Source organism: Pieris brassicae, chromosome 3, assembly GCF_905147105.1.
Source record: "Pieris brassicae chromosome 3, ilPieBrab1.1, whole genome shotgun sequence".
In the NCBI taxonomy this organism is placed as follows: domain Eukaryota; kingdom Metazoa; phylum Arthropoda; class Insecta; order Lepidoptera; family Pieridae; genus Pieris; species Pieris brassicae.
Genome location: NC_059667.1, coordinates 10,869,960 through 10,885,920, shown reverse-complemented (window position 1 = coordinate 10,885,920; position 15,961 = coordinate 10,869,960). Strand labels below are relative to the sequence as shown.

The 15,961-nt window shown below is 40.7% G+C and overlaps 2 protein-coding genes across 4 annotated transcripts; one reads left to right on the top strand and one right to left on the bottom strand.

The window, feature by feature from the left end:
* Positions 1-335: 335 nt before the first annotated feature.
* LOC123707555 (ran-binding protein 3) lies at positions 336-3,138 on the bottom strand. Its single transcript, XM_045657684.1, has 5 exons — positions 3,045-3,138; positions 2,536-2,658; positions 1,403-1,788; positions 937-1,317; positions 336-862 (listed from the first exon to the last, which is right to left on the bottom strand). Exons 1-5 carry the CDS (start codon positions 3,061-3,063, stop codon positions 608-610), a joined length of 1,164 nt encoding a protein of 387 aa, XP_045513640.1. The 5' UTR covers positions 3,064-3,138; the 3' UTR covers positions 336-607.
* An 829-nt stretch (positions 3,139-3,967) lies between these two features.
* LOC123706962 (kelch-like ECH-associated protein 1B) lies at positions 3,968-11,440 on the top strand. Of its 3 annotated transcripts, none has more exons than XM_045656647.1 (12): positions 3,968-4,045; positions 5,611-5,768; positions 7,163-7,276; positions 7,405-7,584; positions 7,779-7,928; positions 8,361-8,477; positions 9,613-9,774; positions 9,898-10,089; positions 10,170-10,301; positions 10,368-10,447; positions 10,511-10,893; positions 10,959-11,440. In XM_045656647.1, the coding sequence occupies exons 1-12, from the start codon at positions 4,018-4,020 to the stop codon at positions 11,117-11,119; spliced, it is 1,857 nt and encodes a 618-aa protein (XP_045512603.1). In that variant the 5' UTR covers positions 3,968-4,017; the 3' UTR covers positions 11,120-11,440. The 3 variants fall into 3 exon arrangements, with proteins under 3 accessions (XP_045512603.1, XP_045512604.1, XP_045512605.1); XM_045656648.1 differs by having other exon boundaries at positions 3,969-4,045; positions 7,420-7,584; XM_045656649.1 differs by having other exon boundaries at positions 3,976-4,499.
* The last annotated feature ends 4,521 nt before the right edge of the window (positions 11,441-15,961 follow it).

The window sequence follows — 15,961 nt, the reverse complement described above, 5'->3', positions numbered from 1 at the left end:
ATACATTCACCGAAATCCACATTTAAAAGAATTAATGGTGTTTTTATTTTAATCTTATGTTTATGGCTACGTAGTGACCGATTATTGCCGAACCAACGTCAGCCAAGTGTTTTGAAATCGTTCTCACTCAACGACGCGTCGAGAAAGACATCAAAGCGTTAATGGAATTAAAACTAGAACGGGGCTTTATAGAACCGAAACAAAACTGAACGAATTAGTGAAATATAAATCCTTTCAACAAAAAACTGAAACCGCAGGCGAGCTAGATCTTAAATCTAAATTATGTTAAAGTCGGTCGAAGCCTTTTTTATCTAAATCAAATAATAGACACGAGAGATTTTTAAATGGTATTTTAATTTTCTCGTCAAAACAAAAGAATGTACACAGTATTTGGTGTTTAGCTTTCAAAAACGTGGCACAGCAAAGTTTGGAATGATTTAGAAAAAAATCTTAAAACTCGTCATAGTAAATGTTATATTTGACAATGTTCATACAGAATAGCAAATACGTACATTTCCAGATATCGGATCTCCTAACAATAAACATTACGCTAATTGTCATCACCTCAGTACTTCGTAAATAGTCACTTCACGTCACTCACTCGCACTCACTGCACGGACACGTCGCGACAAGGTCTCTTGGGCGAAGTCCCCTCCTCCGACTCTTCTTTTCTCTTCAGTGCCGCGGATTCCTTTTCTTCATCCGACGGTTCCTGTATTTGGGCCTCGGGGGTCGTCGTCTCGGGGGCGTCCCGCAGTCTCTCCGGACAGGGCCCGCTCGCTCCGCCTGCGGCGGCTCGCTTCATCCTCGTCACGCGCGTCTGCAGCGCCTTGTGCAGCTGGCCGATATCGCCCGGCGCTCCCTGCAACGCAACTCTCCATCACACCAATTACCACAGCGATACAACGCCGACGAGGCGAGGCAGAGGTGACTTACCATGATGAGGAACAGTTTGACCTGCAACTGCGCGTCGGCGGCGGTTATCCGCAGCGACTTAGCGCCCGCCAGCTCCAGCACCATGTCGGGCCACAGCAACGTGTTGAGCGCCACCCGCAAGGAGCCTGCCACTCGAGCCACGAGACGGGCGCTGCCGCCTGCGCCGTCGTTCAGCCGCAGCACGCCGCGCCCGCGCTCGCGCCACCCGCCCGCCTCCCACGCGAACAGCCGGCACGTCATCTGCAGCACGTTGGTCTCGCCCTCTTCGCCCGTGGTTGTGCAGTTGGAAGTGGGGGGCGGGTGCCGAGCGTGGGAGCGCTCGTACTCCGCGGCGGCCGCGGCCAAACTCTCCGATCTGCTCTCGCCGGGCCCGGGGTCCTCCTGAAATATCATTTTTCAATTGATACTCGCGTAATGCGTGACACTGTGGCTGTATCTCTTCAAAACAGAAGCAATTCAACTGTACCTGATGATTTTCTTTGACAGTAGCCGCGGCACTCGAAAACAATAGTTCGGGTGTTCCATTGGTTGAAGTGTGATTGTCTTGACTTTCTCCATTGTTCAGGGCTTCTTTCATGACAACTCTCTCGCTTAAATTCTGTCCGAAAACAAAACCTGCCGATGGTGTGGAAGCGGAAGATACGCGTGCGGGTACCGCAGTATTAGTCTTGGGAGTGACATTAGTATTTCCGAGAGGGACAAATTTAGGTCTTTCGTCTTCATCGTCGTTACTATCTTTTGTACTCGCCACTGCCTCGTTATCAATTTTCTTATCCAAAATTAGCTCTTCAGATGTTATTTTGGCAAATAGATTACATGTTGGTTTTAGTTGAGGTGGGCGTAACACTGATCCTAAGATAACCCAAATATATTTAAAATATTGACTCTGATTTAATAATAAAAACAGTACAGATTAAACAATAATATAAAAATATTTAAACCCATAGTTATGAACTGATTAATAGATACTACAGAAAAAGTGTTTTATAATTTATTTTTATTGTTTCATGTAATTTATGTACACTAAATAAATATATTAAAAAATAAGTTGTAATATTAGAAGCATATTGAAAAGTTTCATAAGTACATTGCATTTCTGAAGTGTAAAAACTGGCATTTGAGGTTGACTGATGGCTATAGCAGATATGATACCATTCCGGTATCAATAGATTGAACTATAGAGGAAGCTACACCACATTTAGTTAGATTAAAATACTAGTATATTAATCAAACTAAAACTGGGATAGCAGATTATATGGTATGCTAATACAAGGAATTAGCATATCCTACATGAGTAAAGCGTAAAGAACTAAATATCCACCTCTAACAATCACTGATACCACAATGTTAATTAAATATATGACTACTGGATAGAAACATGTTATAAAAAAAATTAAGATATATATCAATATCACAATTTCAATCAATATGAATCTTAGAATTTTTAATATAAAGTTTACAAATCAAAATTTCACAAAGCAGAAATTTCAGCATGTTGAGACTTAACATAAAGAATTTTATAAAATGTACCAAAAGACATTGCACATCCAAATTGATTTCTATTGGACTGTCAAGCCAATTGATTCATAAACCACCTACCCAATTGATTAGTGCCCTTATTAGAACAGCTTGGTAATCCAGATGAACCAAAACCTCCTAATTTAGGTTTTGCCAAAACAATTCGCGACGGAGAGCCATTGTATAGATCTTCGGTTTGTTTTCCTGCAAGCCAGATATTTAAGTCGCAGCAGAATGTTTTACCAGTTCAAAGCGCAAATTATCTATACTTTCCATAATCCGTACGGTACAGAAGGAAACACAGTCATATTTATCCATTAATACTTATAAAGTTTATAAAATACACATATCGCAAATTTACGTTCATCTTCTATATATCGCTGGTAAATAATAATTGCAAATAGAATTGTGAGTCAAAAGAAAGAAAAACAAAAAGTAGACTTAGAATGCATTGTCAAAAAGTAGAGTGGTTAAGTATTATTGGAAAGACTTAATTATAAACATATGCAAACTTGTTCTATATATTACTGAATATTTATGGAATTGAAACTTTAAATGAGAAACAATTGTATTACGAAAATTATTTATACCTTGCTTTGTATCTGCCATTATCGCACTTCCTATATCCCAAGAGCACAAATTACAATCACAGTATTCACAGACTAGAAATAATATATCAACCCCTTAGACGGTCTGCAATATGAGAAAATGACACTTGTGACAGTGATTCTATGACTCAGGCCATATAAAAGACACTCAAAAACAACCAACTTTCTGAATTTGTAATTTTTTTACTTTATTATTTTTGTAATGGATACATAATAAGTAGTATAATAAATAAAAAAATATGTTTATTCATTTTAAGTTAATACAATGTGTAAGATTTGGGAACCCATTTAAGTAAAATTACCTGTGTCAGGGTTCCCAGCTCTACCATAACAAACTTAATTATACATTCCTTAAAATATTTTTCAACTGTTATCAACACGCTTGAGTGTATGAGTAGTATGTGGGTGCAAATTCATTTTCAATTACATTCGATACTTCGTATGTAATACTTACAAGAATTCAATATGTAACATTTTGCGACACATAGTATGCACCGCAAGATACGGGCAGTTATCCACGGCTTTAATACCTGATGTTTTTTCTATGCCTTGGTCTAAGGGCTTGAGACAAAATCACTTTTCGGCAGACGTGACCCACTTATGCTCAACGAATGTATAGATTATTATTATATAATGTTAAATGATTATTATGAATGATATTAGAAGAAACTGTGGACGCCCTCTGCCCCACCTAGGGGTTATAGGACATTAGATCAAGTAAGTCATGAATGATATTAGATTACGCTTGCGCGTGGAGATTTTTATACAAATTTGTTCGGCATTACTGAATCACGCCTGTCAAAATGTGATTTTACTTCAAGCCTTAGGGTTAACTCAAATTATGCTACATTTTCTTGACATTGTCATTTGTTTGTTGTTTCTTCAATTAAGTAGTAAATGATTGACCACGTGACAATATTATGTGTCAGTGTACTTAGTGCTACCAAAAAGTTAAATGAGTTCATTCAAGCCGTCGCAGAACAGTGAGTTAGCGCAAAAACGCCGCGAACGGGTTAATTCATGATATATCATTTATTTATTATTAGAAATTTTTGAATTCTTAGAATACAATAAAATAATAGAAACCTATAACAGTGTGGAAAGTTCATACTTTTATTATCTCCTTTACTTCGAGATTATTTCTAATTCTCGTTATTTTGAGGTTTCTACCTCTGCTTTACTTCAATGGAATAAATTATTATTAAACCAAACAAATTATTTAATCTGAGAAACAACTCTATAACATAGCGCGATAAATCTTTTACCGATCAAATTACACGCCTCTAAATTCTAATAACCAACTAGCTAAACCTATTTAATCATGCTCTTTTCGTTAAATATATGTGAAGCTATATAAAAGACATAATTGTGTGTTCTGTAAAGTGAAAGCTACCAAGTCTTTATTTACTGAGTTTTAAAACTATTTTATTGTTGCTGGTAAGTTACTTTTTGTCTCAGTCATGACACATATTTTTGAATACTAGTATTCATACTTACAAACAAACATTCAATGGACTATATATTTCATACAAAGAAATCACAAGCAATCTATAGCAATGAAATTATAGAATAACTACATGTTAATTCATAAACATTGTTACCTTTAAGCCAAGTTAAATAATGTTTTGTCACATTATTTATTTGCATAGTGACAAGAATAACATATAAATCAATAGCCATTTAAGGCTAATAGTATATTTAAAAATAAATTTTATGGCTCCTATAAGTCACACTCCAATATGTTGCCCTAAAGTCTGACTCTGAATTTTTCCGTTTGATTCTTATCAGCAAAACATTCTTCTGGAATTAGCATTAATTTTAACAATACCAACTGTGATCTTTAAGCACAGCCTTATTGTTTTGCCTTTATATTTAATATTGCTGTACATATACAGGTTTCATAATTGATACTAAGTTTACCGTATGTTAAATCACTAAGAAATTTATGGACATGATTGTAAAAAATTTAAGTGTCAGCAACCTTTGTTCCACAATATGTCTGCTATCATGACGCTATGATAGGATAGTTGCAGGAAGTTGGTGACAAAGAGCCCTACAACTACAACTTGTAAGAACAAGTTTCCTGTAAAATATCTAAAGTAAACTACATCTACAAATTATTTTATAACTATTTTACGTTATCATCTTTATAGTAATTGCTTTTTTCAATGGAGTAAAAATACTCATAACTGTAGATTCAAGATCACTTAAATTGAAAGTTATTCAAGGTAGTCTTTGGCAATATTGTTGTTATTGACTATTGTTTTAATTAATATTTTCTAATAAAAATATTGACGAAAATGATAGCCTGTTTATTTATAGGTTTAATGCTGCATTTCAGTAAAAATATCTTTTTCAATATTTGTAAACTTTATAATTAATATATGCAATATTTTTGGAACTTTACATTATCTTTGAAATCAGCCTTAAAGTTTTTAGAGTTTGTTGGTAAGTAACAACAAGAAGAAGTACTTAAAAATGGCGATGACATAATATAATAGATTAATAAAATAACACAGATGGAGTTGCACAAAGATAGTTTTTCCAGATAACATGGAGAAAGAAGATGAGGCTAGACGAGGCAACTTACTTGATGACATGCCACCTATTAACTGTGATGTCATGATAGACTCTGTCTATGGCAGCAGCAAGGACATTGGCGATACAACCTTCTGTTTAGGAAACTACATACCAGACTTTATGAAGGTAAAAAAAGGGCTGAGCCCTGGTACTGTTGTAATGTATGAAATAAGGACTGTCATTTTTATTTAACAGAATTGAACTAAATTATCTAATTAGGTACACATACATTCTCAACATTGATATTCTCATTGAAGTTAATTGAGTGTTAGAAAGAGCTATTCCTATCAATACCTACAGTTCCATTAATGAACATCGAGGCAGAATACGACATTCTAATCGTATTCTATATATTCTATAGGCGGCCGTCGTTCCACAATCGTGTGTTTTCAGAGCACATTTTTGGCGGCACTACAATATTGTGTTATTTTTCACTTAGGTATTTATAATCGAAAAGTCATTCCTACAAGCACATGAATTACAATAAACAAATTTTTAACAATATTAATATATATATGTTGGATATATGCTGACATTGGTAAGATAAGTTACAGTAATTTTAAGGTTTTGTATCTAATGAAACCAACTACAAATTAATTCTGTAGAATTTACAATATTCTTAACCTTTATAGTTTAATAATTAACAAAATAAATAATTATTTATAATTAAAAATCAATAAATAGAAAATTAAATTTGTTTGTCTCATTGTCCTTGTGGCAGTGTAAGTTTTACACTGGCAGCATTTATTTGCTAAAGCACCAGCTCGGGTCACCCAGGCGCCAACTTAAATCTTTAATTAGCGCCTGTGCACTTGATCCCCTGGCCCACGAATTTCTACTCCAAAGGAAACAACATCTTAAGTTGGAGGAAAGACTCTTATATTTGAGCCGTTTATTATTTTTCGCGTGCTCTGCGGCCACCCCAGTTTTTTAGTTTGCCCGAGGGAGGTGAGACGGGGCAGTGAACGTGTCCACACAAGTGGCATCCCATACCAAAGCCCATCCCATCCAGTCCATGATGAGAGAAACGTAGGAAAAACTGCACTTGTTATGTTGCGTACTCCTAAGAGGTTTTAAAAGGTTATCCAAATCACGTAATTGAACTGAATGATTTCATAGCATATTAACTTATGTACTTCGCTGTAGCCCTACAGCGAAGTACATAAGTTAAGTTGGGAATACAAAGACAGAATTTTAAAATGACCAGTGCTGAGTGTGTTGTTATCGCTAGAAGACGGTGAGAAAGATATTAAAATTAAACCAACAACGTTTGTCAGTACTACTAATACATACTTTGTTTTACCTTCACTAAAGAATAGACCTTTCGCGGTACAAATGTGTTATCATACCATGCAAGCTGTAATGACTCGGCAAATCCTCAAGGTTATGACAATTATTCATTATTCATTATATAATGTTAATAAGAAGTACGAAATTGATATGGGACCACTAAAGACGTCATGAGTGGTTACTTTTCTCCGGAAATGGAAATAATATAGACGTAGCCGTCGTTCGCTCAGATGCTGTTCACGATGCGGTCTCATCACATGTTAACGGATGTGGTCCTGGAGGTGGGCAACGAGCTGTTCCACGTGCACAAGGTGGTGCTGGCCGCCGGCAGCCCCTACTTCAAGGTAAACTATGAATATTATGCGTTTGTCGAGTCTGATTACGTCATTACCGAACGATGCGTAAAATTTTAACGGGAAGTTAAATATTTCCTCGTTTAAACTTAAGACAGTAGAAAGATTGTGTATAAAAGAGAGCAGTGCGACAGGCGATGTTCACGAGCGGGCTGAAGGAGTGCGAGATGTCGCGCGTGCGGCTGCAAGGCGTGTGTCCGTCCGCCATGGCCTGGCTCGTGTATTTTATGTACACGGGCAAGGTGCGCATCACAGAGGTCACCGTCTGCCAACTGCTGCCCGCCGCCACCATGTTCCAGGTACGCACTACCAGTCTGCTCATACCGCTAAACATTTAACTCACTTTCTATTTATTACATTTCATAATTTCCGGCGGAACACATCTCGTCAAGGTCGCTCGGCAAAGGCGTGTTCCGCCGGAGGAGATGCTTTTGCGGAAGAGTGACGGACGGAGTGGTGTAGAGGGACGTTATATTGCAGTCGTGTGCCGCAGATCTCGAATGTCATAGACGCGTGCTGCGCCTTCCTAGAGAGGCAGCTGGACCCTCTCAACGCCATCGGCATAGCCAACTTCGCCGAGCAACACGGCTGCGTCGAGCTCAAGCAGAAGGCCAACCAGTTCATTGAGAGAAACTTTATACAGGTCAGTGCTTGTCCTCCGTATGGGCCACCCATATCGGTAATCTCACAAGAATGAATTATTAATAAGATATCTCATCATATGTAAAACTTATGGGACTTTGAAGTTACGCTGCGCTAGCCATTTAACATTTTTTTACACGTAGCGTTAGGCCATACACCGTTGACTAGGAGACGAGACTCGCGCGTCTTCATCGCACTCGCTGCATGAAGCGATGATTTCACGGTTTTAGTTTATTTTATTATTATCTATGAGTAAATGTAGTAGTTTCACTGTTATATTGTATAGCTAAAGAGTTTTTTTTTGTTGAACTTGCTAATATCATGATGGGCATAACATTAACCAGTATATAACGGAATTGTTTCTATGTGGGCCACCCGGTACAAAAATTATTTAGAAAGTCTAAACTACAGTTTTATAATATAATGTTGGCAGGTATGCCAAGAGGAGGAATTTCTTCAACTGACGGCGCCAGAGATCATAAATCTCATCAGAAAAGATGAACTGAACGTCAGAGAAGAACGGGAAGTATACAACGCCGTATTGAATTGGGTAAGCGCTGATCTCGTACTCGATGTCTACTCGTATCAGTCAATTAATTGGCCATTGCTAACTTTTTGCAGAAACTAAAGATGTTATGAAACTAAATATTATGTCTACCCTTGATGATAAATGATTCTCTATCCACGTATAATTCGTGATAACCATTAATTTAATTGCTTAGGGTTAATGCAATATTTTCTTTGATATTATTTTAGTTTATGCAAGTAATAACAGTTTCGTAAATGACATCTTGTCAATGTAATGTCACGCGATGACGTCGTCGCCTAACTGACCCTGACAAATGTATACGAACAAGCACACGAGCAATACGAGAACCAAATAGCTCTCACTGGTCAACTAGACTTGTAAGTCTTGTAACTTGTTAGTTATCCCAGCGTCATAGATTAGAGCGAATACCTTAGAAACCGGACATGAGAATGCGCTTGATTATAAATAAAGTTTCGACTACACTCCGTAGCCACGAGTCTTTCAAATTTATCTCTCGACCCTGACCGTATCATTGTCAGTGCGTTATCGGAATGACGTCGGCAAGACTATGACTCGCGAATTACGGCGTCCAATTACTCTGTTGTCGTCGTATTTGAAATTCATGTATATATTACAGGACTATAATGATTGCTACGTTATTATGTCTTTTATAAAGAACTCTTTGTGGGTTATCACGCGATAAGTTAATATACTTACAACTCAATCGAAAATGTTGGCCTGATGACTTTAGAACTTGCTTGCTTAGATTCTGCCTTTTGAACGGCCTACGTCTTAGGCTGCAATATGCGAGCACCCAGTTCAGTGTCAACAAAACTAAGGGATAAGTTTTGTCGACAAAAATATATGTTTACGCGTTTGAACTATAAAATCAGTAAGTTTTATTTATGGGAGCTCACAGCCGTTAGGCACGTTAGCCGTAGGGTCATAAGTTTCTATCGCTCGTGCTTGTTGGAGTGATGCTACAATTATACTATACACTATTCACTTGAGTACTATTTGTGAAAACGGTTACAACCGTCGCCGAAAACGTGCCTCGTGCGGCAGCGTAAATGAAAGTATTTTTTTCAATCACTATGGCATGTTAATTTACACATTTAGAAGCATCACAATAGTTATATACCGTTCGGAAAAACAGGTGAAGTATGACGAGGAGCGGCGTCACCCGCGCATGGAGCACATCCTGCAGGCCGTGCGTTGCCAGTTTCTGACGCCCAGCTTTCTCAAGGAGCAGATGACCACCTGCGCCGTTCTTCAGAAGGTGCCCGCCTGCCGAGAGTACCTCGCCAGGATATTCCAGGTCTCGAAACAATTCAGTTTCACTCTATCCTAAGACTTAGGGTCGATCGTCGCCTCGAAGCCGTCGACTCTCAGTAGCCGTACGACCACATCCGACGAAGCTTTTAACGGTTCGGCACCACAGGATCTGACGCTCCACAAGAAGCCCGTGGTGAAAGAGAGACGACCCAACACGCCCCGCATCATCTACGTGGCGGGAGGCTACTTCCGCCATTCCATCGACACCTTCGAAGCCTATAACCTGGACGACAACTGCTGGAGCACGCTCCCTCGCCTTACCGTGCCTCGCTCGGGACTCGGAGCCGCCTTTCTGAAGGTGAGTACAGGATTCCGCTCGACGAATTGGTATACGTCGCCGGTCCGACGAGTCGTCTAAGAGTCCCCGTCTGCGTTCAGGGGATCTTCTACGCGGTGGGAGGCCGCAACACGTCGCCGGGTTCGTCGTACGACAGCGACTGGGTGGACGTGTACAACCCCGCCACCGAGCGATGGAGGCCGTGCAGCCCCATGGCCACGCCGAGACACAGGGTCAGTACAGTTTGCGCAGGCCGCGACATCCTTCGACGTCTCGCTTAAATCGTGCCTGTCCGTCAGGTGGGCGTGGCGGTGATGGACGGGCTGCTGTACGCCGTGGGAGGCTCCGCCGGCTCCGAATACCACAAGTCCGTCGAACGGTAAGCGTCGAGGGCTCTGCGCCGCCCGCCCGCGCCGCAGCGACTGACCCGATCTGATTGCAGCTACGACCCCGAGACGGACACGTGGACGTACGCGGCGTCGATGGGCTGCGCGCGGCTCGGAGTGGGCGTAGCCGTCGTTAACCGGCTGCTGTACGCCGTGGGCGGCTTCGACGGCGTGCGGCGCGTCCGCTCCGTCGAGTGCTACCATCCCGAGAACAACGTGTGGAGCGAGGTGGCGCCGATGGGCGTCGCCCGCAGCGGCGCCGGAGTGGCCGCCCTCGGCCAGCACGTGTACGTGGTGGGCGGCTACGACGGCGCGCAGCAGCTGGCCGCCGTGGAGCGCTACGACACGGAGCGCAACTCGTGGGAGACGGTGGCGCCCGTGCCGGTGGCGCGCTCGGCGCTGTCACTCACCGTGCTGGACAACAAGCTCTACGCCATGGGTCGGTAGCTCCGCTCCTCTCTTTCGCCCCGTCCGCCACCTCGCTGACGCCCCCTCTGTTCGCAGGCGGCTACGACGGCAACGCGTTCCTGGACATAGTGGAGGTGTACGACCCGGCCACGGACTCGTGGAAGAGCGGGCCGCCGCTGACGTCCGCGCGCTCGGGCCACGCGTCCGCCGTCTGCTATCAACATCCGGCGCCCGCGGATTCCCACTCGCGCTCGTGACCGGGCCCTCTCAAACTCCTAATAAGTCATAACCGCCTCGCGCTTAAAGGGTGATCGTCGACTCGATGTGATGATGACGTCAAATCTAATGCATAAAACGTTCATTATATCACTTTCACACACGTGACTGTCGGTCAGAAGATCTTCGGCAGAATTGCATTTCGTGTAAATCCTAATTATAATATGATATGGACAAATGTCCACGACGACATCTACGTCTTATGTTGAATAATGGTTTGATTTGTGATACGATGGCTAATGTAATATAATAATTATAAATTAACATAATACGAATTGTAATAAATAAATTAAACAGAACACAATATGTGTATACATTATAATGTTATGAACTACTTTGTCTCGATCTCTCGACCCATCTCCTAACAAACCCGAACATCCAAGTTAAATGATTCAATTTTATTATTAGTAATTCTATCTATTGGTTAAATAATTTTGTACTAAAACTACTTTACCATTTTTAATATGGACATATTTTTAAAAATCACTGAATAAGGACCCGAGTAAACGTAACTCGGTTTGTTTTCAGTTTTGTTTTGGACTAAAATTCATTAATTAGGATTAGCATTCTTATCGTAGTTATGTTTTCTTATCAATTTTAATTAAATTATTTCTAGCTTCGTGGTTATAGATGGGATTTATCGAGTTACATAAAGCCGCGTATCGACTAGGCACTCCCGGAGCGCGTGCCATGAGTGGCCGCGCCGGGAGCGCATTCCGCGGAAAGAACTTTGGTTATCCATATTGTCAACGCATCAAACATAAAAAAGTACAACGTGCGCGTCTTAATTGGCGCGCGCTACGACTGATGCGCATACGAATAAATCGACACCCGTCGGAAAGGACCGCTCCGCGTTCGAGAGCTCCGAAGTGGTTTCCACTTCGCGCAGCTGGAACGCGCGCCGTTATTCGCCCTCTTGGGGCGCATAGTCTGGCCTTCGTTGTTGGCGCAGTCGGTAGGATTTGTTCATAAAGTCAGTGAATCGATCACAGCCCGGGCAAATTCAGAATTCCGGATTTACCAGAATTACAGAAGAAAAATTCAAAGACAAGATTAGATTTGCCAGATTATCCTTTAAGTTTTTTATATAATCCTATAACAAGATTTTCCATCCTAGAGAATCACGGACCCCTAGGTTAGGTATTATACGTAGGAATTTAGAATTTGATATAATAGAAACATAAAAGGAAATAATATATCATATTTAAAGCTTTACCTTTAAGTCCTGAGTTTGATGGTAAGCCGAATGATCTTTCTAGATTAATTTACTTATGTGATCAAAAGGTGGCAAAATTGATAACAGCAGAACCGGGTTATGAATTAAGTAAAGTTTATGGCATTCTCAATAAAGTCACTGGGCCCGCCGCGCGGACTCTAAGCTCAAATGAAATTTCCGATAATTGGATCAGTATACGTAATTCTTTAATAAATAATTTTGCAGACTACCGTGATGAGACCTCCCTTTATAATGATTTATCTCTTATTAGTCAGGATTCAGGATTTCAGGACCTCAAGAATTTGTTCATGAAGAAAATACCTTATATATTCAACATCGTAACCAAAGCTGTCCTGATAGAAAATTATTTAATAATACTAATAATCAACACATGACCGATGCTCAGCGTAATTTTAATTTTATGTCTAATATTAATCCAGGCCAAGAATATCATCAATCTGAGCCTGTTTATGACATGACATATGAACTACTTGATACTCAAGATGTTAAGGACTGTTCACCCCCAACTGTTGAAGAGACACAAGAGAGTTCAACTTCAGATCAGGATTTTAAAAAATAGATCAAATTAGAAAAGCCAAAATATAAATTAATTTGCATATTCAACGACAATTACCATATATTCAAATTTACAACCCACCACTTAAGTTATTAATTGATACTGCTGCTGATAAATCTTTTATTAGTCCTGAAGCAGTGAGTAATTATTTTTCAGACATTCCTTTGACATATATTATCCATTCGAGATGACTAATGTTCATGCAACTACTACGAATAAGTATTCTATTACCATACCTTTTTTTACAGAATTAGATAATAATGAAGAAATTAACTTTTTTTTAAATATAAATTCCTTTTTATTTGGATGGTCTGATTGGATTTGATTTACTTACTACATGGCAGTCTAAAATACACCTTAAGGATAAGATGTTAGTAACTAAATTTGGTTCGAATCCGATTCTTATGTATAACTCTAAAAATTGTAACTTATATGAAGATATTATACCTGCTATTAGTACTAAATTATTTAGATGGAAATGGAGACAAAAGAGGACGTAAGAGGCCTTCCTGCCAACGGCGGCTATATGCTTACGGAGACATGCCGCTGAGGTGAAATTTATTCCGGGAATTAGCGAGAGTACCGGGGTTGCCCCTGGCAAAGAGAACTGCAACACATTTCTCGGGATTTATTTGGAAGCCTGGCGAACTAGCGACTCAGTTGCGGTCTGGACTCTGTCCACGATGACACCTCTGTCTTTGTGAGTTGTATAGAGAGCGGTGTTATCGGAATAGAGGGCTAGCTCCACATTGGGAGCCCTAGGGATGTCGCGAGTAAACAGCGAGAAAAGAAGGGGCCAGAGGACCGAGCCTTGACGGATTCCGGCCCTGATGATATGCGCTAGTCTGTGTCTAGTGGCACTTGAAGGTGGTAGAGCTTGTAAACCAAGCCGTTGTGCCAGACCTTTTCGATAGCCTTCGCTATGTCGAAGAAGATCGCACCCGTGGCTCTCGGCTTCTGGGAGCTGTTCATCCCGGAAAGGATGGACTCCGTGATTCTATGGATTTGATGGCCGTACGAGTGGGCCGGCCTGAAGCCAAACTGCTCATCGAGAATGAGCCCTTTTTCTAGGGCGAAGTCTAGGAGGCGCTTTTCGACTACTTTCTCGTACAGCTTGCTAAGCGTGTTGAGAAGGCTGATAGGGCGGTAACTGGTGGGGTGTTACGGGGCTTGCCTACTTTGTAAATACTAATAACAATGGCCTCTTTCCACTGCGCCGGGAAGGTGCAGTTTACGAAGAGGGCCAACTTTTCGTTGAGCGGCTTCTAGATGTTGTAGCTGGCTGTGAAATGTTTATGTCTACGAATAGTTTGGATAAGTCCCTACCGAACTCTGAAACCGTTAATTCATTGTTTTAAATAGCAGCTGCCTAATCGTGTCTTCTTTAATCCGTGTTTCTCCTTTTTGAAACAAATTTGATTAAATTTTGTTATATATTGATACTAGTATTAGTTCACAATTTAACAATTTCTAAATATAATATATATAAAATAAATGATGTACAATCTCTTGAACAGGGTTTATTTCATTCGAGTTATTTTCTTCTAACTTAATTAAAGTTCTTAAGTGTTTTATATACACGTTATATCGGCATCTAGTTTACGTTTTACTATATCTACGTTGTCGTGGTCGTGGTCCAATTTTAATTAAATAGGTAGGTACGAATAGGGTTTAACTCATCATAAATTATTAGCATTCTAAATTGATACAGTAGGTAAGTTATATAGATATTGTTAATACGTCACATCACTGCGCGGTCTGATGCTCTGCGCTTCTGGATCAGGGTCTTCTAACATTCACTTGGCCGGAGTCGCCTGAGATGTAGCATATTCGTCTAGGACACTCTTCCTATTCTTTTATGTAACGCGCTACGAAAAATATTTTTCTTTTTTATAAAACATCAGAAAAACGCTCGGTTGTGGAACGGCGGAGGTCGAGGTGATACGGGTGGAATGTCCTATTCTCCCTCGACGTCTAATGATGAATTTCAGCTGCAGGTATTAATCCGAATCACTCCTCTCAACACTCCATGGTAAATGCGGTAGAAGATGCAGTGACCCCACATTTCTACGCAACGCAAAGGATCAAGCCGATTGGTCGTCGACCAACCGCTCTTTGTTGAACGGTCAGGTGGAAGGAGCTGTTACTATGGAGCCCCCGCCCAGAGGTGGGAACAGTACTCCATGTGGGGTCCAATTTGCGCTTTAAACAGTTGCAAGCGGTGGCCCGGAGTGAAGTACCGTCTCGCCTTGCTGAGCATACCAAGCTTTTTGGAGGCTAATTTAGCCTTGCCCTCGAAATGACCACGAAACTGAACGTCGTTCGATATGTCAACGCCAAGTATTCCGAAGCTGGCCGTGGCTTTAAGAGTGTCAGAGTAAAAGAGGAGTGCGAGCGACGGAGGGTGTTTTTTTAGCTAACAGGGCTATAATTATCAAGAACCAATAAAAATATTAAATTGTGGCGGCAATGTAGTTCACAAAAGTGTTCAATTTGCTGTGAGACACTTTGTTTGCCCCAATTGTGTGATGATATCTTGCCGGGGTGTTCTGGCGGTTGTCGCGGAGTTTTCCATTGTAAGTTTTTCCTTAGATTGTTTATATCATTTCCGATTTTTTTCTTCGATGACGCACGCGCGCACTATTGCTCCAATACTGGCAGAGTCGCCATGTAAGGATGCGAGTTAGAGACGGTTGTAAACACAGGAGTCAGGTTATGAACGGCTTTATTCTCGAATAAGATGTGATATATTAATGGGTCTTAATGATTCATACACTTAATGATGAGCAATCGTGTCCTCGAGGTACATAGGTAAGTAAAAATATGATTTTATAAATAAATTCAGATTTACGAGAATTAAGTGTATTTTATTTTTCTTCTTTAGATAAGTTACTATTTATATACAGCGACTCCGCGTCAATGACGGCAAGGCCAGACCCAGAGTGGCCCAGTGGTTTGACGTTTGCATGGAGCGACATGTCGGCGAGGTGAAGCACGACTAAAACACGAATTGCTCTCATTCAAAACGAG

Bases quoted from the DNA above. Each gene is read 5' to 3' on its own strand.
- LOC123707555 (XM_045657684.1), bottom strand. The intron at 1,789-2,535 runs GTAGGTGGTTTA...GGGTTATCTTAG, and splicing joins TAAGGGCACTAATCAATTGG to GATCAGTGTTACGCCCACCT. The intron at 1,318-1,402 runs GTACAGTTGAAT...ATGATATTTCAG, and splicing joins CTGTCAAAGAAAATCATCAG to GAGGACCCCGGGCCCGGCGA.
- LOC123706962 (XM_045656647.1), top strand. From the start codon at position 4,018: ATGAGTTCATTCAAGCCGTCGCAGAACA. The intron at 7,929-8,360 runs GTCAGTGCTTGT...TAATGTTGGCAG, and splicing joins TTGAGAGAAACTTTATACAG to GTATGCCAAGAGGAGGAATT. The intron at 10,448-10,510 runs GTAAGCGTCGAG...ATCTGATTGCAG, and splicing joins TACCACAAGTCCGTCGAACG to CTACGACCCCGAGACGGACA.